The following is a 26,441-nucleotide window of genomic DNA, read 5'->3' as shown; positions in this document are numbered from 1 at the left end:
TCTTGTCGCTTTATAATATTAAGGTAGAACTAGTGTACTGTTTTAAATATCTCTTTAGTACCTTTCTGGGCATTGAAAGTGTAAATTAACTTGGTGGCAATAGAGGCCTCACTGAGCCATCGGATTTCATCAAAAATATCTTAATTTGTGTTCCGAAGATGAACAAAGGTCTTACGGGTGTAGAACAACATGAGGGTGAGTAATAAATGACATTATTTTCATTTTCGGGTAAACTAACCCTTTAAGTCCTTGCAGAAACTGCAACAAAAAGTTTTTTACTTTAAAATAATGGTTCAGATAACTAGTAGTTCCTGCAGAGTGAATAGGTAACATTTGAGTAAATAAAACAGGCAATTTTAAGAACTACTAGTGATCTGGATCATTATTTTAAAATAATGGTCAAGATCACCAGCAGTTCCTGCAGAGTGGCTAACACCTGAGTAGTTAAGAGGATGCATTTTACGACCATGTTCAGAGTAAAATAGACAATTGTTCACGTCTCAGACACATGCTAATGTTTTGATTAGAAATCAATTGGCTATTATTATAATTTGTAATAGTTAGCTAACAGTTCTTAATGAGGCTGATTTAAAATTATTGATTACCTAATAAGGAACTATCTCAGTCCTAAATTTGCTATTACTTACTAATTAGTTAACTTTGTTTCCATATTAGTTAATAGTAGCTGAAGTGTTAATGTAGTATTACTCATTTGTACTGCATTACTTCCTGCATAGTTACATATTAATGATGGATCGACCATTACTCTAAAGTGTTACTGAAAGTTGAAAAGAACAGCATTTATTTGAAATATACATTTGTAGAAACATTATACATGTCACTTTTAATCAATTTAATGAATCCTTGCCAAATATAAGTATAAACATAAAAAAATAAAAAAACATATTGACCCCAAACTTTTGAACTGTTGCATAGATAGATTTTAGATAGCCTTTTTGTGTTTGTGTGTGTGTGGTCAAATCTGAGTGAATGTGTATCAGTGTGAAGATGATTTTGCTTTGACCTGTGCTGTGCCTGGGTTTGTCACTTGCTTGCTTAATGCAATAAATCAGAGAGGCAATGACTGCCTCTTATTAAACATGATTAAATGATCCAGTGGGTTGAGTCCGTGTGTGCCCGCGGAGCTTTCAGAATCAATAACAACCCTGTAAAGCTTCTTTTGAGTGGAAAACAAAGTCCTACAAATCCTAATTGCCTGTGGGATTAAACTAACCAAGGGGACTGTAGTAATGACTCTGTTCTGCTGTGCACGCTTTGGCAGCCATCTCTGTGATATAAATCAAAAGAGATATAAATCAGGTTCTGCTAGAATGTAATATGTACAGGTGACTCTTAAAATAATGTCCAATACAATGTATTTCTCTTTTTTTCTTTTTTTGTGTGTGCAGATGAGATGCAGTGCAGTTTCTAGTCAGTAAATTCAATCTTTTTTCATTTGGATGTTATGGTGCAAATCTGGTCCTGGTGTCATAAAAGTGCTGTTGCAGAGACAATGATTAAACATTTAATTTGCACAATGAGTCATTTGCACAATTGCTCCGCAGCATTAATCTTAGTCACACAGCACTGACTGAATGAAGCCCTCTGCTAGTCAAATTATTATAAGGGTGCTTATGAATTACAGAAATGTAATCAAACTAGTTAGATTTGATTTAGTGCAAGTTAAATCCATGTGGAAACGTGAAAAAATGTGATGAATTGGGAACTATTTGCAAGGAATCATGATTTTAATTTATACACGAGTATGAAATCTAGTACTGTTACTGATTCAAGGTAAGACAAGTTTAAGTGTACATTTAAAGGATTAGTTCACTTTCAAATTAAAATTACCCCAAGCTTTACTCACCCTCAAGCCATCCTAGGTGTATATGACTTTTTTCTTTCTGATGAACACAATTGGAGAAATATTAATAAATATCCTGATGCATCCGAGCTTTATAATGGCAGTGAATGGGATCAACGAGTACGAGCTGAAGAAAGTGCGTCCATCCACATCCATCCATCATAAACATACTCCACACGGCTCCAGGGGGTTAATAAAGTACTATTGAAGCAAAGCGATGCGTTTGTGTAAAAAAAAATATCCATATTTAAGCAAGTTATGAAGTAAAATACCTAGCTTCCTTCAGACCGCCTTCCGTATTCAAGTTATGAAGAAAGTGTAAAACTCTCATAGTTCAAAAAGCTTACACTACGTCCTACGCCTTCCCTATTCAACTTACGGAAAAAACTTAACTGACGCGCTTTTTTTTTCCGTAATTTGAATACAGAAGTCTATCTGGCAGAAGCCTCTAGTGGCACCAAACAGAGCTAAAAAAAAAAAAAACACTCTCCCTGTCTTTGTCAGGCTTGTTGGGAATGGTCAAATCCTTCCTAAATTCAAGCATATTGAGATGGGATAGGAGAAAATATCTTAACATCTGAAGAAATTACACACAACACCACCGGTAAGCATATGTGTAAACCTGTGCTAGTCCATTTAGATTTAGTAATTTAATTGCATTCTCATTCTTTTATTTATTTAGTTTATTAGCTATGTGTTTTTGTTTTCTTTTGTTGCCTGATTGAATCTGAATGCGCCCAAAAATCAATAAAACTGATTAATCGCATTGTTACTATGGCAGCAGCCACATATGCAAACAGCGTCACGGGTTTGATAACGCCGTCCTGCTTGTTAAACCAACTAAATTACCCCAAGTCATTTATATCATTAAGTTGAGGGGGGAAATAAATCCTTACAATTTGCCAATAATTTCTTGGCTCAGTCAATGCCCTACCTGTGAGACACATTGCTGATTAAACCTTGATTGCGGGCGAGGACTGCTATGCATTATTAATGAAGTCAGGATAATTGTCAGATTTTATGACATGGGGAGAGGTAGAAATTGGTTCCATGGTCAGTTTGAGGAATGATGAGAATTTGCCCACACCGATGGTGCTGATGGCCCAGCATTAGTCACGGGCCTCCTGCAGCCTTAGCCTGTGACAGAGCTAATGATAGTCATTTTGTAGCGTGACCGTGCGCTGGAAAGCATTTATGGCAGCATAAAATGTCAGAAAATTTGAGTCCTGCACTTTCCTCCACTTCACGCCTTTTAGCTTTTCTACCTTTTTTTAAATATAAGCTATGTGCAGAATAATTCATAATAAGATGTGTTTGATGTCAACACTTTAATCAGTGTTTCAAATGTTTCTCATATGCTAGCATTAAACGTAGAACATAGACTATCCCAAAATCAACCTAGATAATAATTTTAAGGCAGTTGTCAAATGCAGATTTCAAAAACAGAAAAGTATTCATAAGAAAAGGTTACTAATGTAACGAACATGCGTAATTTCACCTAATTTTTGAATGTGTGGTGTTTTTATTTTCTTATTTGACTATCAGGATGTTAGCTTAGCTACATGCTAACAACAGATGTGAGCTTAGTCGTGCACATTATTGTGCCCATAAAGTGTAGTTGGAAATATCATAATTATAAGTTTGGAGGACGTGAATGATCAAGTAATGTGGGAAACTCTTAATTATAGATGATACACGAGTCACTGAGTTGTGACGTCATGAGGGGTGCATCAGTTGAAAGTAATTTTGTTGTGAATGATATTGAATGGGCTTGCAAAGTTATTTTATAGTTAAGTTTACTTTATGAAAACGAATTATTTTTGTTAGAGTGATGGCAATGAATAATTTTCATTATGTTGAATTCAGATGTAGTTACATGTGTCTGCAATTTTTTGTCTGTTTTTGCTCTGATCTGATTTGATTTATTTTTGTCAGACCCTCCATTGGCCACTTCTGTATAATTTTTCTGATTTGAACCTGTAATAAAGAATGGCTTGCAGGTACAAGCTTCCCAGGTGCACTTTAAGGCAGCATAATGGCTGCTACATAAAAATATTGTTTTAAATGACTTAAAGATGCTTTAAGTGTTATTTTGGTAACATCTGGCATTTTGCTAACTTTTACCACACACTCTCTCCAAAGCCTAGCCATTCAAGACACAATCAGTAAACCTCAATGTGAAACATGTAATGTCTGTTAAAAAATTGAGCCACTCTAATTAAACTTTTTTTTTTTTTTTTTTTTTTTAATCTTGAACTTTCATAGAGATACCTGATACCTCAGGACACCCAATTCAATGATCCTTGTCAGATAGTTTAGGCGTTTTAGGCGTGATGTGAAAATCACTCAAAGCACCTTTTAAGATGTTTCACCTTGATTATGACACTGCTTTGAAGATGGCTTCCAGCTCAGGATGTTTTGGTACAGAGCCAGTGTGTTTCAGTTTTGCCTCCATTTATCTGCAAGCAATTCTGATGTTTGGCACTGATGCTGAGAGAATCCAGCTTCATGGGGTTGAGGTCAAGGCATCCACAGCCATCTAACAAACCATTTTTAAATGAACCTCTTGTTCTGTGTCAAGTCTATCTCAAGGAGCAACCAGAAAGCTTAGAATCATTTACTTTTTTTCTTAGAAACTCTTTTCTCTCTCTCTATGTAAAGCTTAAGGGAATTGCCTTAACAATGAAAAAGTATTATTTCTTCTTCTCCAAACTGTACAGCTGGTACTGTGCTTTTGGGCAGGTAGAGTTATTTTGGCAAATCCAGATTCATCCTTCAGGCTGGCAGATGGTGATGAGTGATCCATCACTCCAGAGAATGGATTTTAACTGCTCAAGAGTCCAGTAATGGTGAGCTTCACATTTCTACAGCCCACACATGAGCTGGTTTGTGGCTGCACAGCTGTTGAAACTCATTTCATGAAGTTTCCTGAAGTTGTTGAGCCGATTTTGCTTCTATGAGCTCAGCCTTGTATGTTAACATTGTTTGCAAATTTTACACGCTTCAGTAGTCAGGGATCATGCACGTTTGGTGTGGTTTACCACATCATAACTGAACCGCTGTTATTCCTGAGCTGAACTGGTATCTTCTTTGCAATAACACCTTCAGTTACCTAAGACAGGGCTGGAATTTGACTGTCCTCAAGGAGGCATTTTATGACCATGCAAACTATCATAAAAGCCATTGAGCTTTTCAGTTCGATGTCTGCGTGTATGTCAACAACGAACGGGTCTGGAATAGCTAAATGCACTAATTAAAAAGGGTTTGCATGTACTTCTGTGCATGTAGTGCACCAGCGGGGTGTGTGGTTTACAGAGGGGCTGATATATTTACTCATGTCATTCAAATGTAAGTTTTAAGGGGACCTACTGTGATGTGAAGCAAATTCATGTGGTTCTGTCTTCTGCACCAATAATGTTACTTTCATTGATCTAGCAGGGGGGTTATGCATGCATGTGCCCTCAGGGAATCATTGCTAAGTAGCTGTTGTAAAGAATGTTTTGATTTTATTCAGATTTTCCTATTATGTTACTGTGAGCCAAACTAATCAATACTGTATGTGGCTTGTTAGAGCGCAAGAAGCAAAACAACAAAGATCTAAAAATATGCTCATCTCCTAGAGGAAACTTCTTAACTCAGTGTTGAGTCACATCATTAATGGAATTATTTGAAATGCAAATATTTGAACGCAAGAGAATTAACAAGTTGTGTCCAGCCAGTGCTTGAATTGGAAAAAATAAAGTGCCAGTACTCCCCCCTCATGGGGAGGGGGGGAAGGGGGGAAGGGGGAGGTGGGGGAAGGGGGGAGGGGGGGGGCGGGGGAGTGGGGGGGGGGATTAAAAAAAAACATTTAATATATTGTTTGTATACTAGGGCAGGAACAATACATACAATAGGTTCTATAATACCTATTAAGTCAATTCATAAATATTTAATTTCAAATCGTTTTAACTAACCAGATCATATGCATTAATATTAATTTAGAATATAGACAAACCTACGTTCAGTCTGCCCTATATTAAACCATTCTTTTTTTCTATTTAAAAAAAAAATAAAAATAAATAACATAACATGAATCTATCAACTTGCCAATTCTATAATTCATAGAATTATAAGGGACGCTATTACTGACATCAAAAACCACAAATTATTTTACTCTAAGGCTATAAATGTCACAATCAGCTGCTGGGTCATTATTTAGTAGAATGAAATAACTACATGATGTTTCTCTGTCTCTGTTATTCACTCTAAGCAGTTTAAATCAGTGCATTGACTGAGTGCTGTCCATCACTGCACTGTAAAAAAAAAAAATATTTTTATGATTTGTTATCGCAGCTTTTCGCAAATCTTTTATCAAATTACCTTAGGTTCACAAACATTGTTTAGATAACATATGTTTCTGTTGAATAAACTAATCTCTTTCTAATAATAAACTAACCACTGAACTCACATGAACTGTTTTAAATATGTTTTAAAAAAAAAGTACCTTTCTGGATCTTGAAAAGGTCAATGGAGGCCTCACTGAGCCATCGGATTTCATCCAAAATAACTTAATTTGTTTTCCAAAGATGAACGAAGGTCTTGCGGGTGTAGAACGGCATGAGGGTGAGTAATAAATTACATTATTTTCATTTTTGGGTGAACTAACCCTTTAACTATTTGAAAAAAAAAAATAAATAATAATAATTAAATGAAATTAAGTAAATAATACATTTAAACAGCATGTTTAAATGCTTTTATAATCACTGAAGTTGTTAATTTGGCTACATTCAGTGCCTGCTTACTGAGATCAACAGTGCTACAAAAAAAGCTACACTGCACAATGAATCTCTTATTTACGTTGTGTTTATACTATGTTGGTAATAATGAAAGGATTTGCAAGTGTGCAGAATTCTAAAGTGCACAGTGAATGAAAACTCTGGTGTTTTGAGTGGATTCTGACTAACTTAAACACCTCCGATTGGCCATTGCGTTCACGCCCTCAACAGATATGTCTGTGATTGGCTGCAGTGATCAACACTTCAAAAGCACATTGTAAATAGAAACCTTTGACGCTCTTCACAGAGCGCTTACACAAATACACACAGGAGTGTTTGAAAGCAGCCACCTATCAGTGGGTATCGAATATACCCGGTACTCTGTACTACCAGTACTGCAGAAATGCTGGTATAATTGTCACATTTTTAAAACTTCAGTACCGAGTTGGTTTTGACAACCCTACTCACCGTGGTGGCTGAAGAACATTAACTCCTAACACCCACCTTTCAATTAAAAAAGCCAATTGTCTTATTCACAAAGCCATCACATCTTTACAGCAGTTAACACTTCAACATGCATGCACATTGGCTGGACAATTATTTACAGCCTTTTTTTGTTGTCCTAAAGAGGCCAAATTTTATTGTTGTTTTGATCATTATTGTAATGGAAGTGTCAGGCAAACAGTTTTGGAGATTTTGGACTTGCATGACTAGAATAGCTGTTAATTTGGGTAATTGGAAAAATCGTAATGAGATCTTTTACATCTCAATTGCTTCTACATTATGTTAAAGGGGGATAGACATTTGCTGCTCTTCAGATTTTTCTCCAGACAAAATACTGCAGTAATCATGTGTCTTTTAGTTAGTTTTAGGAATTCTACTGTATTACAACAGTTTTATTTTATGTATATTTTTATTTATTCTATAAGGAATTTTAGGAGATACTTTATTATTATTATTATTATTATTATTATGGACATTATAAGGCATAGTCAATTATAAGGCTGGAGCTATAAGGCATCATACAGTAGTCTGCAAAAACAGGTTTTTGATCAATATTTAGACCGATCTCTGCTCTGTTTAAAGAGTCTATGGCCCAGTGAGATCTTTTTCAGGGTTGTAATTTTTGCAGATGTATTGTCCAGGATTGCCTTAGTTACCAGTACAGGTTAACACACAGGAGAATACCAGAGACTTTCAAAAGAGGAGCATAGATTAAACTCTAAATAGTCCCAGTATAGCAATCCCTCTTTATATGTTCTATAATCATTGTGTACACTGACATTACAGAGACATCAATGTCTCGGCAACATGCTCTGAAAGAGGGATGTTGGCAGTTCAGATGTCCCATTGATTGTACTGAAAGATTCACAGGCCTTCTTTGCTCTAAACAACTGCCTCAATGTCACTGCCCCTTTCAAACAGAAGAGGAGATTGGACATTTGTATTAGTATTAGTATTCATATCCTTTGAAAGCCCTTGAAGACATGATCACTCATTTGTGGCAGTTGTAGCTCTACATTTGTAAAATAAATAAATGAATAAAATAATTAAAAAATATATTACAGTCATTAAGTTACGTAACTACATAATAATTCTGGGTATATTTCAAGCAGTGAGTATAGTGTCCTTTTTTTGGCATTGTACAGTAGTGGCCAATAGTGATGTCCAGCCTTGGAAAATTGACATCTTAAAAATTTGTTGGTTGTGCTTGGAGTAAATTGTTTTATGTTTGTGATAACACAGTGAATACCAAATTGTGCACAATTTTTGCAGAGGCTCTCATACAAAGAAATTATAAATACGTGCAAAAACAAGAGAGAACCAGCTAAATATTAAAGGATTAGTTCACTTTACAATGAAAATTACCCCAAGCTTTACTCACCCTCAATCCATCCTAGGTGTATATGACCTTCTTCTTTCTGATGAACACAATTGGAATTATATTGATAAATATCTAGCTTCCGCCAGACCGCCTTCGGTATTCAACTTACGAAAAAAACGTAACTGACGAATATGAATAAGTTTAATACAGAGAGGCTTAGGACGTACTGTAGCATAAGCTTTAGAACTGCGAGAGTTTTACAGTTTATTTGTAAGTTGGATGGTCTGGTGGAAGCTAGATATTTTACTTTATAACTTGTTAAATATGGATATTTTTCTTACACAAGCGAATCGCTTCGCTTCAGAAGGACTTTATTAACCCTCCGGAGCCGTGTGGAGTATGTTTATGATGGATGGATGCACTTTATTGATCTTCAAACTCGTTGGTCCCGTTCACTGCCATTATAAAGCTTGAATGAGTCAGGATATTTATTAATATAACTCCAATTGTGTTCATGAGAAAGAATAAAGTCATATACACCTAGGATGGCTTGAGGGTGAGTAAAGCTTGGGCTAATTTTCATTTTAAAGTGAACTAATAATTTAATAACTGATTAATAACTGATTGTTGTAGCCTTTGAACTTTTTGATTTTCCTAAAAGGGTTGTAAGTAAAATGATGTTTTTTTTAACGTGAAATATTGATGTTGGGGAATAGTCATATCCATATTATTTGTGAATTTCCCAAATGTGAAATTACAAAAGGTCTGTTTGTATGGTCTGTTTGTATGCATGTATGTTTCATTATTTATTTATTTACGCAATTTTTATTAAATTTGTCAATTTTTTTCCCCAAATTATTGCTGCTTTATTGACTTTAGTATATATTGTCAAAGCATTGCAGGGGAAGGGGAAAAAAAGAGAAAATAGGACACAATAAAAAAGACTAATAAAGAAGTAAACACTTCCAATCCAAGGTGTTATTTACTCTTCCGTTGTTGACTGTCTCAGATTAGCAATGTCAATTACATGCCACTTGATTGGAACTTTGATGACAGGACGTGTTCTTGGGTTGTGACCTCTGCATCACTTGTGGTGTTGTGCTTTTTATCTGCTGCCTCTCCAAGATAAGAACTGTTCCACGGCTGACACTGATTGCACATTTCTGGATAAGGTCTGCCCATACACTGGCACCAGCTATAGTCCGAGAGGACAGACCTATTGCAAATGGCCACCAGCTGAAATACGGTCCCTATACCACAGATTTCGATTTTTGTGTAAACCGTTTTACTGGTGAGGTTGAGTTTTATTGGGTTTACTTCATTACGTTTATTGGCATGATGTATCCGTTTGTTTTTGAAAAGTCAAGGTCCCAAAAATACAAAATATTCTGTTTGAGTTGAGCACAGCTGAGTTGAGTTGAATTTTGAGTGCGACTTTGTAAGTAATGTAACCTGCATCCTGCTGCGTTTCTTTTTTCTATTGTATGTTAATTGACTGCCATTATACAGTATTTGTGTTTTATGTCTGTTTATACCACTTCTAAAGGATGTAAATGCATGAAGTAGCATTTGGCAACAGTTTTTACTGAGGCATGACAGCTGAATAACTAACGCTGAAGTGTCTCCATTGAACCCAGTCCACATCAATCAGCGCTTTCATCCCATTTCACACAGGATTCACAGGACATGACTGCTCCATGCCGGCCACAGGCTGCACTTCCCACCCGTGTGATCCGAAGGGCACTTCCATGTGCGAAGAGCAACTGGGCAGTTTCAAGTGCATGTGTCACCATGGCTATACGGGCCTGTTTTGTGAAACTTCCATCCGTCACTGCGTTGAGGGATTGTGTCATCACGGATCAAAGTGTGTGGATCTCCCTCTGGGCTTTGTGTGTGAATGTTTGCCTGGTAAGAATGATTTCTTACAGTCTGTCTCCTGCCAGTCCCCACACTTTCACTAAAGCATCCATTTAACCCTCACACTATTTTCATCTCTTCTCAGGGTTACAAGGACAATTCTGTGAGGTAAACATTGATGACTGTCGGGATAAGCCCTGTGGTGCACTCAGTATCTGTAAAGATGGTATCAGTGCCTACGACTGTTTCTGTGCACCTGGGTTCGTTGGTAAGCTCACCACAAGCAATTTTCTAGAGCAATTTTTCCTTTGCCCAGTTTTTTAACATTCAATTCCCCTTTGTTGAGCTGTGTTTAAAAGGCCTCCGGCCTCAAATCTGCTCCTGTATTGTAAGACATTAGTTGACCGTATTCTTATCAAGGAGAATTTCCTAAGCTACATAACCCTGCCATCACATTTTCTGGCATCCGTTTGAACAAGGAGACAGGGGTGCGTTTTTTTTTTTTTTTTTTTTTTCTTTCATAGCACCTCATCATTAGCTGTGGGTTATTTTATCTGAAGCGGCATCACTGCCCCTGTATTTGCAAGGAAATCCTTAATGAAATAAACCTTTGACTCTCTTTTCAAGGTAATAACTGTGAGATTGAAGTAAATGAGTGTCTTAGTCAACCCTGTCAGAATGGAGCTTCCTGCTCAGATGAGCTTAACTCCTTCAGCTGTCTCTGCCCTGCCGGGACCACAGGTACATAATTCCTTCCTATCACCGGAGTTTCACAGGCTGAATTTGGGTGGCAAAGGCCACACAGTTACATTTTGAAATTGACAACCACGTTTAAGTGTGGTATTGAATCCTTTAAATTATATTTCCGGGAGTTTACAGACTGTAGTCTAGGAGTCACTCCTGAACCTGTAATGGTAATAACCATATCAACTTTATGGTGTCTTGCAGTCTTAGGTGAACTTCTACAGTATATTGGTGAACAGAACCAAAAACAAATCGTCTCTGGTTATGACTATAACCATGGTTCCCTGAGAGAGGGAACGAGACACTGCGTCCCGAAAGGGGCGCTATGGGAACGCCCTCAGCGTGAATGCGTCTGATGCACGTGTGTCAACTAGTCCAATGGCGAGAGTGAACGTCACTGGTGGGTGACGTCACGACCAGGAAAGGATAAATACACATCCGGAAAGACCGGCTTCAGCTTAAATTGCCGAAGCAAATCGATCACAGGAATGCAGGGAGTATGGCAACGCGACGCAGTGTCTCGTTCCCTCTCTCAGGGAACCATGGTTATAGTCATAACCAGAGACGTTCCCTTTCGAGGGAACTCGCACTGCGTCCCGAAAGGGGCGCTATGGGAACGATATCCCAAAACGCCATAATTCCAAAATGCCTGTCCGTGTGAAACTGTGGCACACTAAGACGAGAGCACTGATGAGCCTGGAGCTGCGTCCAGGTCGAGATATATCATCTCACAACGTGAGTGGCGAGGATCAGCCCACCACATCACAGACTTCCTTGAGGAAAACCCCCAACAACAAGGCCGTGGAAGCCACCATACTCCTAGAAGAGTGAGCTCTGACAGACAGTGGATACTGCTGACCAGAGACCTCATACGCAAGTGACAGTCTCAACTATCCACTTGCTAACCATGGACGCAGGGAGACCCCTTATAGCGCGGTCCAAAACAAACAGTTGATCTGAAGTCCTCCACAGGGCAGCTCTGTGGACATTAGGTGTCCAGTGCTCACACTGGACACACAAGATTCAACTTTTCCTGGTCTGGATCTGAGAACAGAGGACAGAAAGCTTGCAGCACTATAGGCCGTGGAATATTGGTCAGAACCTTAGGTATATAACCCGGTAGGGTAAAGGAACACTTGACCATCCCTGGTGCACACTCAAGGCACATAGGGGATACAGATAGGGCCTAAAGGTCTCCTACTCTTTTTAGGGGAGAACCCAAGCAGGAACCCTAGAGCATGCTGCAGGTCTCAGCCTCAGAGTGCCACGAAGGAAACGATACCTCAAAGGGTTATACCCCACAATTATACCATCCACAGGGACATGGAATGCAGAAATACGAGGATAGTTTCCTTGTGGCTGGAGTTCTGGAGTAAAGTATGGTTTCCACAACCTCGGTTGAGAGACCAGATACCATGAGTTGGGCCCCCTCAAGGGCCAAACCCACAGGTTCAATACTTCTGGGCGGGGTGAAAAATCAAACCCTTCACCTGAGATAGAAGGTCTCTCCTGATCAGAATCTCAGAGGGAGAGCCGTCGAGGAGAAACACAAGTTCCAAGAACCATATCAGACTTGGCCAGTAAGGTGCTACACTAACAGACTTATTCCTTCCCGGCGAATTTTGTCCAGAACTCCTGGGAGCAGAACAATTGGGGGAAAAATATACAGACATGGCCCCGGCCATGTCTGTACCATGGCATCCAGTCCAAGAGGAACTGGATGTGTAAGGGATAACCACAGTGGACAGTGCGCCGTATCCTGAGACGCGAAAGATCCACCTCCACGTGGCTATAACTCTCCCATATAAGCTTCACCACTTTGGGGTGAAGTCTCCATTCCCCTGGCCTCAGCCCCTGTCTCGACAGGACGTCTGCTCCTATATTCTAGGTCCCTGGAATAAGATTGTTCTCACAGAGAGCATCTTTCCCAGGGACCACAGGAGGATCTGGTGTGGCAGATAGTGGGCGCGAGCGCAGACCCCCCTGTTGATTTATACAAGAAACCATCGATGCATTGTCTGTCCAGACAGCTCGATGACCTCTCAGGTCTGGGAGGAAGAACTTCAATGCATTGAACACTGCCATCATCTCCAGGCAATTATGTGCCACGAAAGATGACTCCTCCACAGCCCTTGAGCTGAGCGGCCTTCCATTACCACTCCCCAGCCTGTGAGAGAAACATCTATCATGAGAGTGACTCAATGATATTAAGCTCCTAACACAGGGCCCTGGGACAGGAACCAACTTTTCTTCCATATAACCAAGGCGCGGAGACACCGCCGTGTGATCTTGATCATACGAAGTGGGTTCCCCCTCAGGGACAACCCTTGGTCCTGAGCCACTACTGTAAGGGTCTCATGAACAGCAGGCCAAAAGGTATCACCATTGGACGCAGCTGCCACCAGACCCAACAGTTTTAGAAAACTGTTTTACAGTGAGTGACTGGCCTAGATATATCTCCTGTGTGACTGAAAAGATTGCAGAAATACGAGTGGGCGACAGAACGGCCCGCAGCGTCACTGAATCCATACCATGCCCAGGAAGGTGGTTCTCTGTAATGGAGAAAGCACACTCTTCTTGGCGTTCAGCCACAACCCCAATTTTTATATGAGTAAGAACGACATCTCGATGTCGAACTGACCATCTGTTCTGACTGCGCTAATATTAGCCAGTCATCTAATCAGTTCAGAATGCGTATGCCCTGCAGCCTGAGCAAGGCCAAAGCTGCATCTACGCATTTCATGAACGTGTGGGGTGATAGAGCTAGACCGAATGGAAGAACCTAATATTGGTATACTTTGCCTCTGAAAGCAAACCTGAGGAACTTCCTATGCTGTGGAAGGATAGAGACATGGAAGTATGCATCCTTTAGAACTATCATGACAAACCAGTCCTCGGATCTGGTTTAGCGTCAACATTTTGAACCCAAGTCTCCTGACTGAACAATTCAAATGATTAAGATCTAATATAGGACGCAACCCTCCATCCTTCTTTGGAACAAAATAGTAGCGGCCCTAAAAACCCTAACTCTCTGCTGGGAGGAGGAACCCATTTTGTAGCTCCTTTCGCAAAAGAGTTTACTTTCTGTTCCATCACCAGAGCCTGCCCAGTGAGATAAATTTGGCAGAAGCCTCAACTCTGCCAGAAAATCCACAAAAGGGAACCAGCCTCTCAAAGCTGGTCTCTGGTATACCTAGAGCAGCCACTTTGGTGACCTGAAATACACTGGCAGGAAACAACCCATTTGACTGCTTTTCGACCCTCCTCAGAGGGTGCGAACCTGACGCAGTGTCGTGTGAACGCTGAGTCATAGCTTGCTGGAAACTGCTGCGCCCTGAAACACCAAGGGTGCCAGGGTTGGTAGAACGGCCCCATACAGACAATGAAGTTGAGCGGGCACCGTATATTGAGGTGTACACCGCTCTATCCCGTATGGGGCTGCCCTTAGATTCCATTCAGAGGGTGCGAGCCTGATGCAACGTCGTGTGAGCGCTGAATCAAAGCTTGCTGGAAACCGCTGCGCCCCAAAGCACCGAGAGTGATGGGGTTAGCAGATCGGTCCCCTGAGGGCAACGAAGTGGCACGGGCACCGTATACTGAGGTGTACACCGCTCCACCCCGCAGGGGGCTGCCCTAAGAAGCCTAACACCACTGGCGTCAGGATCTACATGAAAGGCTGAACTAATACATGAATCTAACTACTTAAAGTCAGATAAATATGTATTATTTTAATTTCTCAAAATTAAATTACAGCCAACTGTCCATTTAATTCCTGAAAAATTAAATGCAGCAAATGATCTATCAGACAAGTTAATACTGTCTGAAAGAAATGCTAAATATAGTATGCATATAGGCCATACACACATCAAATAAAGAGTTATTAGTGCAGACATATAGCTTTTAAAAAACCAGGCAATATCCCATTTAACTCCTCAAATTAAATGCATCAATGAATCACCAGACAAGTGTACACGGTCTGAATGATTGGTTGAATATTTATAACTGCCGTCTGCACACCCTAATCTACGCGTTGCCTCGGCAAACACGAGATCAGAGCCACTAGATTCTTTATTGCATTTTGCAGGCTCGAAATCTACGCGTCGCCTCGGCAGACGCGAGATGAGAGCCACTAGAATCTTTAATGCAGTTTGCAGACTCGAAATCTACGCGTCGCCTCGGCAGACGCGAGATCCGTGCCACTAGATTCTTTATTGCATTTTGCAGGCTCGAAATCTACGCGTCGCCTCGGCAGACGCGAGATGAGAGCCACTAGAATCTTTAATGCAGTTTGCAGACTCGAAATCTACGCGTCGCCTCGGCAGACGCGAGATCCGTGCCACTAGATTCTTTATTGCATTTTGCAGGCTCGAAATCTACGCGTCGCCTCGGCAGACGCGAGATGAGAGCCACTAGAATCTTTAATGCAGTTTGCAGACTCGAAATCTACGCGTCGCCTCGGCAGACGCGAGATCCGTGCCACTAGATTCTTTATTGCATTTTGCAGACTCGAAATCTACGCGTCGCCTCGGCAGACGCGAGATGAGAGCCACTAGAATCTTTATTGCAGTTTGCAGACACGAAATCTACGCATCGCCTCGGCAGACGCGCGATCCGTGCCACTAGATTCTTTATTGCATTTTTGCAGACCCGTAATCTACGCGTCGCCTCGACAGACGCGAGATCAGAGCCACTAGATTCTTTATTGCAGTTTGCAGACCCGAAAACAACGCGTCGCCTCGGCAAACGCAAGATCCAAGCCATAGATTCTTTATTGCTCAAGACTTTATTCCCTCAAGAAAAAAGCCAAGTGGAGCAGAGCTAAAAAATCTCGATAGTGCATCACATCGGGAAATTTAAGAATGAACACCGTCAGATCCCAATACAAGAGCTGACATGTATGCTCTGCTCTCAACAAACAACACATGAATCGCGTGTATCCCCACTCGTATAGTAGCGAGGGCAGGGAAGCACACACGACTCAAGTTGCTATTTGCTCGCCAATAAATTCCTGTCTAGAAATATATAATGCTTGAGGACAAACAACAATAAATAGACAGAGACAGTTTCACACAGATCGCTTTGCTGAGGCACAAAAGCTGAAGCCGGTCTTTCCGGATGTGTATTTATCCTTTCCTGGTCGTGACGTCACCCACCAGTGACGTTCACTCTCGCCATTGGACTAGTTGACACACGTGCATCAGACGCATTCACGCTGAGGGCGTTCCCATAGCGCCCCTTTCGGGACGCAGTGCGAGTTCCCTCGAAAGGGAAACAATTTTTGCATTCCCATTTGCCTGAATAGCAAAAGCAAAAAAAAAAAAAAAAAGCATTTTTATGACCTTCCAAATAAAGAAGAAATATCAAGAGGTTCATTGCCGTCACTCCCTCAGCCATAGAAACACTCACGCAGCAGTGTTAACCAGTTTGCTGAAATTTAATGCCAAGCTTCAGTACTGTCAGTTATGCATTATCAGAGTATGTGAATTTGCGAAAAGGGTTTGGTTGAGCCAGAAGTTGACATACCATTCAAACAAAAAGAGCAATATTTTAAAATCGCCACAGGAAAGTTAACCTGCAAATGACTTATTTCAAGTTGTCTCTTTTATAGAAGTATTTTAATATTGAAAAAAATTACACACTTCAGCGTGAATAGATATGATCATTTAGTGTGTCATGTTTAGTTTACAAACTCCCCTGTAAAACAGGGGGGCACTTTTAGTTCTTATCCAGCCACATTAAATTTCTATTTCAAGAGTAATTTCCACTTAATTCTTTCATGTTCATGCAAATTGGAAAGGAAATAGGCTCATTTGGCGGTATGAGTCAACTCAAGCTTTCAGTATATTTTAAGAAACTTCCTGCCCAACAGAATGTAAATTCATCTCCTTTCATTTCAAACCAGGAGGTGTATTGCTCGAAGGCTTAAAAGAGATTTTAGATTTGTTTTTACTTTTTTTATTCCAGATTCTTTGTGCAGTGAAAACTTCAGTTTATAATTGGTTGGCATGGGAATTTCTATGACAACTCTCATTCTTATTTTCTTCTTTTTGTGTGCCTTTCTCTTTTTTTCTCACTTCTCAGGCAGTTTATGTGAAATAAACATAGATGAATGCCAGTCATCACCATGCATGAACAATGGCACGTGTTTGGACCTCTCAGATGGCTTTAAATGCATTTGCTCTTCAGGTTTCTCTGGTGTGTTAAATGTTTTTTTTTTTAGTACATTATCACATTGATTATTTTTCTGTTGGTTCTCTATTGCTCTCACAAGGCTCAAGACAAGGACAAAGAAAAAAAAACCCTCAAGATGTTGAATGTGTTGTTTATTTTGGTCATTTATGTTTTATAGTCAGGAAAACTATCTCTCAGGTGTCTTTGAGAAAAATGAGCTTCCTTCAACAATCTCACTTGCATGATATCTTTGATTTTTCTTTTTTATATTGTGCATTAAAGGTCCTGAGTGCTCACTGGACATCAATGAGTGTGTCTCACATCCCTGTAAGAATGGAGGCACCTGCATTGACCAACTGGGTAATTACTACTGCCGATGTGCTGCTCCATTCAAAGGTAATGAAGACTGAGGGAGTGGGGTGAAGGGTGAAGAAAAGCAAAGTTAATTAACTTTAGAGAGCTTTCCTCTCACCTGTCTGAACTCATGCAGTCAGCATTGCCACATCTTCATTGTCCTCAAAATTATTAAATCAAAATGAATTTAGATTGTATTAATGTCCAGTAAAAATGTATGATGTAAAATATATTTGAAATAAAATAATATGAAATAAATTGTAAAATATGAAAATAAAAATAGAGAATAAAATTCTGTGAAAAGACACTCAACATAATCTGCTTTCAGCAAGCTGCTTTATAGCCTACTTCTTTATACTATTTTTGGCATAAAGAAATGGAATTATCTTTAATGCATTTCCCCCTTACAATGCATGGTTTTCATTTATAACAATTTTGTGATGATGTTTACTTCAAAAATGACTTCCTGTTGAACATTTTGGTGAGGATAATTTATTGCAGTGGTTCTCAACTGGTTTGGCTGTGGGCCCCACATTTTAAGCTGCGACCCAATTTTTTAGGAATTTGAACTAAGCAAATGTATTTCTCAAAAATAGTTAACAAATAGTTAAAAGAATATCACTAACAAAAGTAAGGTTTGCCTCTTTGTCGCCATCTCTGTTTGAAACCTGCAATTACAGTTATTTGCGGAATTATCATCTTTTGTGCATTGTGTGGGTTGTGCATCGGTACGGCTCCCCAGCGCGGATGAATCTAATGTTTGCTGTCAGTCACCACACCGGTGGATACTGTACTTCAGAATGAGAGATTCTACGTCTTGAAAGTATGACTAAAATAAGAATTTTCACCAGAAAATGTCATCTGAACAAGTAACATGTCTGCCACTTTTGTTCTGACAAACTGAATAAATTGCACTGCCAATAGTGATTGAACGATTGCTTAGCTTGCATCACGTCAAACCGTGCAAATTTTTATTATTAATATACTTTGTTCTCAAATTGTTAATGCTAACAACATCAGCATTGCGTGACTGTGTATTTAGTGTGTATTATAGCATTACCTGTAGATTTCAACCTCCGTAGCCACTCCGCAGTCTGAGGACTTTTGCTCTTGACTACGAGTAAATCTCCAGTTGTCGCTGATGATTGTCATTTGGACATTTCTGGATTACAATCCGCCATCAAAATGTTAAGTTTAATTATTGCAGCTGCTGTGAGAAAAGGCTATAAATGACATAGCATCCTCACATGCCATATAGCCTAAAGCCGACTCCTTTATGTAAACAGACATGACGTAATGATGCAAAGAGAAACGACCGCATGCTCGATTTTCCCGCGGAAACCCACCAGTAACATTTGAATTAGAAAACATAGCACAGATTGAAAATAAAGTGGTATTTTGGGTTAAGGTTATGGAAATTACAATTACCATAGATAATAGTAACATGAACTGATCCTGATGAATAGAAAGAACATCATACCTGCATGCAAATTCTTCCCAGTTAACACACAATGTACCAGTTATGTATTTTTTGGTCATTTCATGACTCACTAATTGACAATGTAACTACAATGTTGCATGCTCGTAACTTAATTTGCTCTTTATATAGTGAAGTTATATACAGCTCGTGTGTCCACATTTGCGTGTGCAATTGAAGAGCACAGTATAACATCTGACAGGACAGGAAAGTTCGTTTTTCTGAAGTGAGAGACTTTATTTTGTAACAAGTTACAAAAATAATGCTAGAATAATGACACATATAGCCTGACAACATTTCATCTGACAGCAGATACTGAATCAGCTTTTTTCTCAGGCACTCTTTAAACTGTGTCTGACAGAAGAGTCAACAGCTTTCATGCATGCCTTTCAAAATAAAAGTCTTGCATCAGAAAAACTTTAAGAAATATGTTTGTTGTAGTTGTTGTTACTTTGACTACACACTCTGCAACCCACTCAAAACGGTCTTGCGACCCACTTTTGGGTTACTACCCACCAGTTGAGAAACACTGATTTATTGTAGTGAGCCATGCATTCATAAACACATTATGGTATGCTTGTTTAGTTCAGAGGTGGATCGAATCAGACTCAAATGTCAGGACTCCCTCTTGAGTGCTGTGCTCTTTGACTATGTTATTCAGATCAGGAAGTGATGAAATCTATCTGCTTTGTGTATATACCTGCTTTGCACTGCTATATTACGTGCATTATTGGGTTTTCTCTGTTTTTTTTGTTTTGTTTTTTTTGTATGTATGATGCTCAGCTGGTCAATCCCGGGCACAGAATGCAGCTCATTTGAAATCGATCAGGCAGCTCAGTCATTGCTGCTTATATTCAAACAGAGATCACGCATCACACTTCCATCAGACGCGCAAATTAGGTTGTCAGGGATAATGATGATATCGGTTATTCTGTATTGAAATCGAGGAAAAAAGGTACTGACAGCCTCGCTTGCTCTGTTGAGATACACACGCATAGTGTCTATGTGGGGGGATTCGGGGCATGTTAACCTACCCTTTACACAGCTGTCCTTTACTAACTGATCAAGTGTCTAGACTGTGGCTAAAATACAGTGTGCAGTCTATGCTTGTGTTAATTGAAACTCTGAGAGTTCGTAGCAGCCAGAACCAAACAATGCCATGTGTGTAATTAAACAATCGAAGGCATGTTATTAATTTTCATTGGAGTTGTTCTTGCCGATCTGTCTCAAATATGCCGGTGTGTAATGGGTTCTTGTACTGTTCGATTCGTATACATTTTTGTCTGATTGACGATCTAAGTGCATAGTCTAAAGCGCATAGCGCAAGTGCACTTAGGGCATGTTGAAATCCACTTTTGCTAGTTTAAAGGGATAGTTCACCCAAAAATGAAAATTTGATGTTTATCTGCTTACCCACAGGGCATTCAAGATGTAGGTGACTTTGTTTCTTCAGTAGAACACAAATGATGATTTAGACCAGGTTTCAGTTGGTCAATGGCGCAGTCTATTTCAGTTGCCTCAAAATAGCAACACGCCAACAATGTGCCTGAACATGCCTCGTTTTCAGAACAGCACGCCCATGGGCACACAAATGGGTGCAAATGCATTTGCTATTTAAACAACGTGAAGCAGGAATTGAAAATGATAACTATATTGGTCTCAAACTAGCAGAAAAAAATTGGGTCGCGCCTGGCGCCGCATTGCGCCGAATGTATGATAGGGCCTATAAGGTGTGTTGAGGCTGGTTTTAGCTAGTGACCAAGTTGACTACACATCTGTCGCTGGCAGTTCTTCCACAATAACTAAATTATTTTTATTTTTATTTTATTTTATGCCTTAAAAAGTCAGAAAAGTTGCAATTGCAATAGTTAAACAATAAATAAATAAAATATTTAAATACATTTTTGAGCAGTATTCATGAGTGACTGGAAAAGTCAAGTTGTTATTATTGTGATTGTTCAGATTCAATAATAATAATAATAATAATAAAAAATGTAGTCCACAAAGTAGTTTTAATTTTAATTATTTCTATTTTTCTTAAATGTACATCAAAATTGCAACTCCTTAGGAAACAAACAATGGGTTGTTTGTGCCTCCGTCTTGGAAAAGTCATGGAAAATCATTGGTCAATTAGAGGTGACAGGGCTGCTTTTGATTTAAATGTGAGAATGGAGGCCTTTTTATGTAATTAATCATGAGAATTTGTTGAGTAAACAATAAACAGTTGAACATTTTCCGTTGTTGTTGTTATTTTTGTTGTGGATGGAATTGTATTTCTCATGCTGTATTTGGAATTTCAGGGATTAACTGTGAGTTGCTTCCCTGTGAGGCCGTTAATCCGTGTGATAACGGGGCAGAGTGCGTGGAGGAGGCTGATCCCGTCCTCTTCCCTCTGGGCTTCCGGTGCCGATGTCGCCAGGGTTTCACGGGGGCCCGCTGTGAGATCAACATAGACGAGTGCAGCTCCAACCCCTGTCTGCATGGCTTCTGTTACGACGGTAAATTCAGTAGTTATTTCTCAGCCTTGAACTCCCAAACTCAAAACATTTCCCTTCAGTCTCATTAGCACACGGGCACTCTAGAAAAGCACTCTGTGTGGAACAAAGGCACTGTTGGTTTACCCCTTTGACAGTCTTGGCGTGACTTAGTTTAATAAGCAGTTTTATGAGACACAAGTTACTCCATTCAGTATGACCAGGCCACAGTTGCTTTGGTGCTCTTGACAAGTGTCTTGCTCCAGCTGTGAGCACGGATCCGTAAGGCATAAATGCTGCTTTGTAATTTGAATAATGGATGATAAATGACAGAGTTAATACAATCAAAGCCCAAGGCAGGGTGTTGTTCTCCCTCAGCAATCCAATAAGCTGTTTTTTGCCCTTTTGTGTTGCATCTCCTGCATAAATCATTACAAAAGCCATAGATCAAATACATGTTGTCAGTTAAGGATTACAGATTGCAAAGCACTAAATAGGCCTTTGCAATTAAGTACTTTAAAATTCACTTGGTGCTGTTGTATGTGTAAGCTAAATGATCATTTATTGTGCACAACCCTCTTAACCAACAGCGGACAGCATTCGGGAAACCTGTTTGAAAACAGTCTTTGTTATTGCATACGGCACTTACACCTTTACCTTTAAGACATTATGTTTATGTATATAGCAAAAAGCCTTTAAAATGAGGCATAAAAGTAATTTATTTGGGCGATAAAGTTTTAATTTCATGTAGTATAATGGTGAATGTCATTGCAGTAAGAGGAAGACAAACCTTGACTTTCAAAACTGTATGATTTTACAGTTCAAAGAGGCTATAAATGTGATATAGCCTCTTTAAAAACACTTCCAAATTCAGTGCATGTTGTCCTTTTTGTCTAAATACTCTTTTGCTATTAACCTACTAACCATTCTGTTTTAGGTTTGATCATTGCAGGATTGTAATGAACAGACTTTAATGCTTCTGTCTGAAGTTTTACTGTTTTCCAGAAGTCTTTGCAGTGATCTTTAGAGCACCTAAGGCAAGGTTACTGTAAATAATGTACTTTTTTTAGACATTAAATCTTGACACATTGCATTTAGCCTCAGACTACTAAACTTTTTATCTTTGCACTGCAGAAAATAAAAATAATAAAAGTTTTAAAATTAAGGCAGCATGATTCCTTAATGTTCTTGTCTTGACTGTACTTTAGTAAACTTGGATTTGTTAAATGCTAAATATCTCTTTAAGTCAGTATAAGCTCTAGTAATGGCAACTGCAGATCTGTTGTTCAGCAAATTTTCAATTAGCAATACTTGAAACGTTCATTTGTCTTCATAATGCAGTTTTAAATGACTGCATGGTAAGGCTTCTTGTCTCTGAAGCAGAAGACCTCTTGAAACGTAATGTGGGAGTCAAAAAACATCAATCAACATCAATCAATCACCACACAACAAAAACTAGCAGTGATCACGAAAATAACAGCATAATTTATAAAGAAGAAACCCCAAGCAGTAAAACAATAATCTTATAACATGAACTATAGAATTTAAGTTTCATGCTGGGAACTCAGTGTGTTCTACATAAGAGTTTGTCCATATACTGATGTGGCTAAAGTCTTCATCTTGTGTGAGTGTACATCATTTTAAAGACGTTTTTCAAAAGTGCTATTAATGAGTCTAACTTTAATGCATGAAATTGACAACACAATTTTGCTAAGCATATTAACAGTATATGCTAGGGATGCACCAATACCATTTTTTAAGGACCAAGTACGAGTACCGATACTTTTTTTTCTAGTACTCGCCGATACCGATACCGATGCCTATACATTTCTTAATTTCTCTCTCTCTCTCTCTCTCTCTCTCTCTCTCTCTCTCTCTCTTTTTTTTTTTTGGTGATGTTGCAGTTTTCCAAGCACTACACAGTGAGACTAATGAATGTAGGACAGCTTCTTTATTATTACTCTAATGAAAAATGTAATAATTTTTATGTGCTTGTCACAAACTTAAAGAACAAACATTTCACAGTGTCCAATAACCTTTAAAGGGCATGATTACCAATATATATAATTGCTGTTATATAAAAAGAAATTTACAAACAAATTACAAATAATACAACAAATACTATAGAGATACAAATTAAATAAACTTGTTTTTCATATACAGTAGGTTTATTTACCATGTATACATTTATTTAACATCTTTTGTTGTTTTATTAACATTAATGACAAATATAGGCTATGGTCCTTTTAAGACCGAATCCATGGATACTGACACATATCCTGTTTTCACCCAAATGTTTACGTCGACTTAAGCCATAACCGACTGTATTTACGTGAGATACTCCACACGATGGACATTTTGACAACCATGTGTGCATTTGACCATTCAGGCACGAGAAGAACTGATCGCGCTCTGTCTGAGAGAACTGGGATCGCGCGCAAGAAAGAGAGAGAGAGCGCGCGAGAAGGAGCGCTTCTGGTCTGCGTCATTTAGCGCGATTCCGCCTATCCCGTCTTCACTAATCGATAACTAATTGTAATTGAAAGCATGCAGTTCGCAATGTGTGTGTTGTGCTGTGCCAGTGGTTCTCAACTGGTTTGGCTATAGGACCCACATTTTCCCATTGTCATTAGGCCACAGCCCAAAAGATTTTGAACCAATTTATTTCTCAAAAAATATTAACAAGATAAAATGTGTTTTTTAAATCAAGTCAGAAGATACAGATGACTTGCTCTTTAGTAAACTGATATATACATACAGATACATTTGCACAATTGTGCATTGCGAGCACAGTATAAAGCCTGACAGGAATGTTTGTTTTTCTGAGGAAAGACTTTTTATTTTGTAACAAGTTATGAAAATATTAGAATAATGACACTCACATATAGCTTGACAAAATCTCATCTGACCACAGATGCTGAATCAGGTTTTTCTCAGGCACTCTTTACTTAAACTGCATCAAGAGTCAACAGCTTTTACACACATCTTTCTAAATAAAAGTCTCGCTTCAGGAAAACATTTAGAATTAAGTGATTTTGTTATTGTTTCTTTGACGACATGCTCTGTGACCCACTCAAAATGGTCACCCCACCGGTTGAGATACACTGTGCTATGCTACACTGAACTGTGCTGTTATGCTATAATATAGTGTTGTCATGATATTAATACGATACCTTACTAAAATACCTCGATACTGAATCGATACTGAATAGATACCATGGCAAAAATATAAAAATAACAGTAAAAGTAACTGAATAATATGACAGAACTTAAAATTCATTGTTTTATAAATAAAAAGAAAAATCACGTGTCCAGAGTTTCCTGCCCTGTTTTTTGACCATTCCCTCCCCTTTATTTAAAAAATAATTACATTAATGTAATTTTACACTGTATTTAATACTGTATTTAATTGTATTTTATTTCTGTTACTAAAGCAAAGATGCAGTCAAACAATATGACACATTCTATATAAGAGATACAAATGAAATAAACAGGGCTTCACATTTTTCAGGTAGGCTACAGCAGGTTTATTTAATAGTAGCATTCAAGTAAGAAACTAAATCTAATGTAAAAAACTATACACTGATTCTTAAAAAAAAAAAAAAAAAAAAAAAAAAAAAAAAATATATATATATATATATATATATATATATACAGTGCCACTTGGAAGTTTGTGAACCCCTTGCAGAATCTGTGAAAATGTGAAAAATTTTAACAAAATAAGAGATAATACAAAATGCATGTTATTTTTTTATTTAGTACTGTCCTGATTAAGATATTTTACATAAAAGATGTTTGCATATAATTCACAAGACAAAAAAATAGCTGAATTTATTAAAATGACCCCGTTCAAAAGTTTACATATCCTTGATTCTTAATACTGTGTGTGGTTACCTGGATGATCTACGACTGTGTTGTTTTTTTTTTTTGTTTTTTTTGTGATGGTTGTTCATGAGTCCCTTGTTTGCTCTGAGCAGTTAAACTAAGCTCTTTTCTTCAGAAAAATCCTCCAGGTCCTGCAGATTCTTCAGATTTCCAGCATCTCTTGCATATTTGAACCCTTTCCAGCAGTGACTGTATGATTTTGAGATCCATCCTTTCACACTGAGGACAACTGAGGGACTCAAACACAACTATTAAAAAAGGTTTAAACATTCACTGATGCTCCAGAAGAAACACGATGCATTACGAGTCAGGGGTGAAAACTTTTGAACAGGATGAAGATTTTTCTTATTTTTCTTATTTTGTTTAAATATCAATTTTCTTCATTTAGTACTGCCCTTTGGAAGCAACAGAAGATACCTACATGTTTCCCGGAGACAAATTAAATACAATTTACCTTGATCTTCAAACTCAAAAAGTTTTCACCCCCCGGCTCTTAATGCATCGTGTTTCCTTCTGGAGCTTTTTTAACAGTTGTGTTTGAGTCCCTCAGTTGTCCTCAATGTGAAAAGATGGATCTCAAAATCATACAGTCACTGCTGGAAAGGGTTCAAATATGCAAAAGATGCTGGAAATCTGAAGAATCTGCAGGACCTGGAGGATTTTTCTGAAAAACGCTGGGCAATTTAACCTCTCAGAACAAACAAGGGACTCATGAACAACCATCACAAAACAAAAAAACAGTCGTAGATCATCCAGGTAACCGCACGCAGTATTAGGAATCAATGGTTCACATACCTTTGAACTGGGTCATTTTAATAAATTCAGCTATTTTTTTTGTCTTATGGATTATATGTAAACATCTTTTATGTAAAATATCTTATTCAGGACAGTACTAAATAAAAAATAACATGCATTTTGTATTATCTGTTTTATTTTGTTAATTTTTCTCATTTTCACAAACTTTCAAGTGGCACTGTAAATATATATATATATATATATATATATATATATATATATATATATATATAATGAA

The 26,441-nt window shown here is 38.5% G+C and overlaps 1 protein-coding gene across 1 annotated transcript in view; it reads left to right on the top strand.

The window, feature by feature from the left end:
- Positions 1–26,441, top strand: part of eys (eyes shut homolog) — a 238,982-nt gene that overhangs the window by 34,224 nt on the left and 178,317 nt on the right. The window contains exons 8-13 of the mRNA XM_051917822.1: positions 10,121–10,354; positions 10,449–10,571; positions 10,931–11,044; positions 17,129–17,242; positions 17,501–17,614; positions 21,350–21,547. Of these exons, the coding sequence (XP_051773782.1) occupies positions 10,121–10,354; positions 10,449–10,571; positions 10,931–11,044; positions 17,129–17,242; positions 17,501–17,614; positions 21,350–21,547 (897 nt within the window). The remainder of the gene's footprint in view (positions 1–10,120; positions 10,355–10,448; positions 10,572–10,930; positions 11,045–17,128; positions 17,243–17,500; positions 17,615–21,349; positions 21,548–26,441) is intronic.

This window comes from Ctenopharyngodon idella, chromosome 13, assembly GCF_019924925.1.
Source record: "Ctenopharyngodon idella isolate HZGC_01 chromosome 13, HZGC01, whole genome shotgun sequence".
In the NCBI taxonomy this organism is placed as follows: Eukaryota; Metazoa; Chordata; class Actinopteri; order Cypriniformes; family Xenocyprididae; genus Ctenopharyngodon; species Ctenopharyngodon idella.
Note: the sequence above shows the minus strand (reverse complement) of the source record. Positions and strands in the feature narration are given on the sequence as shown.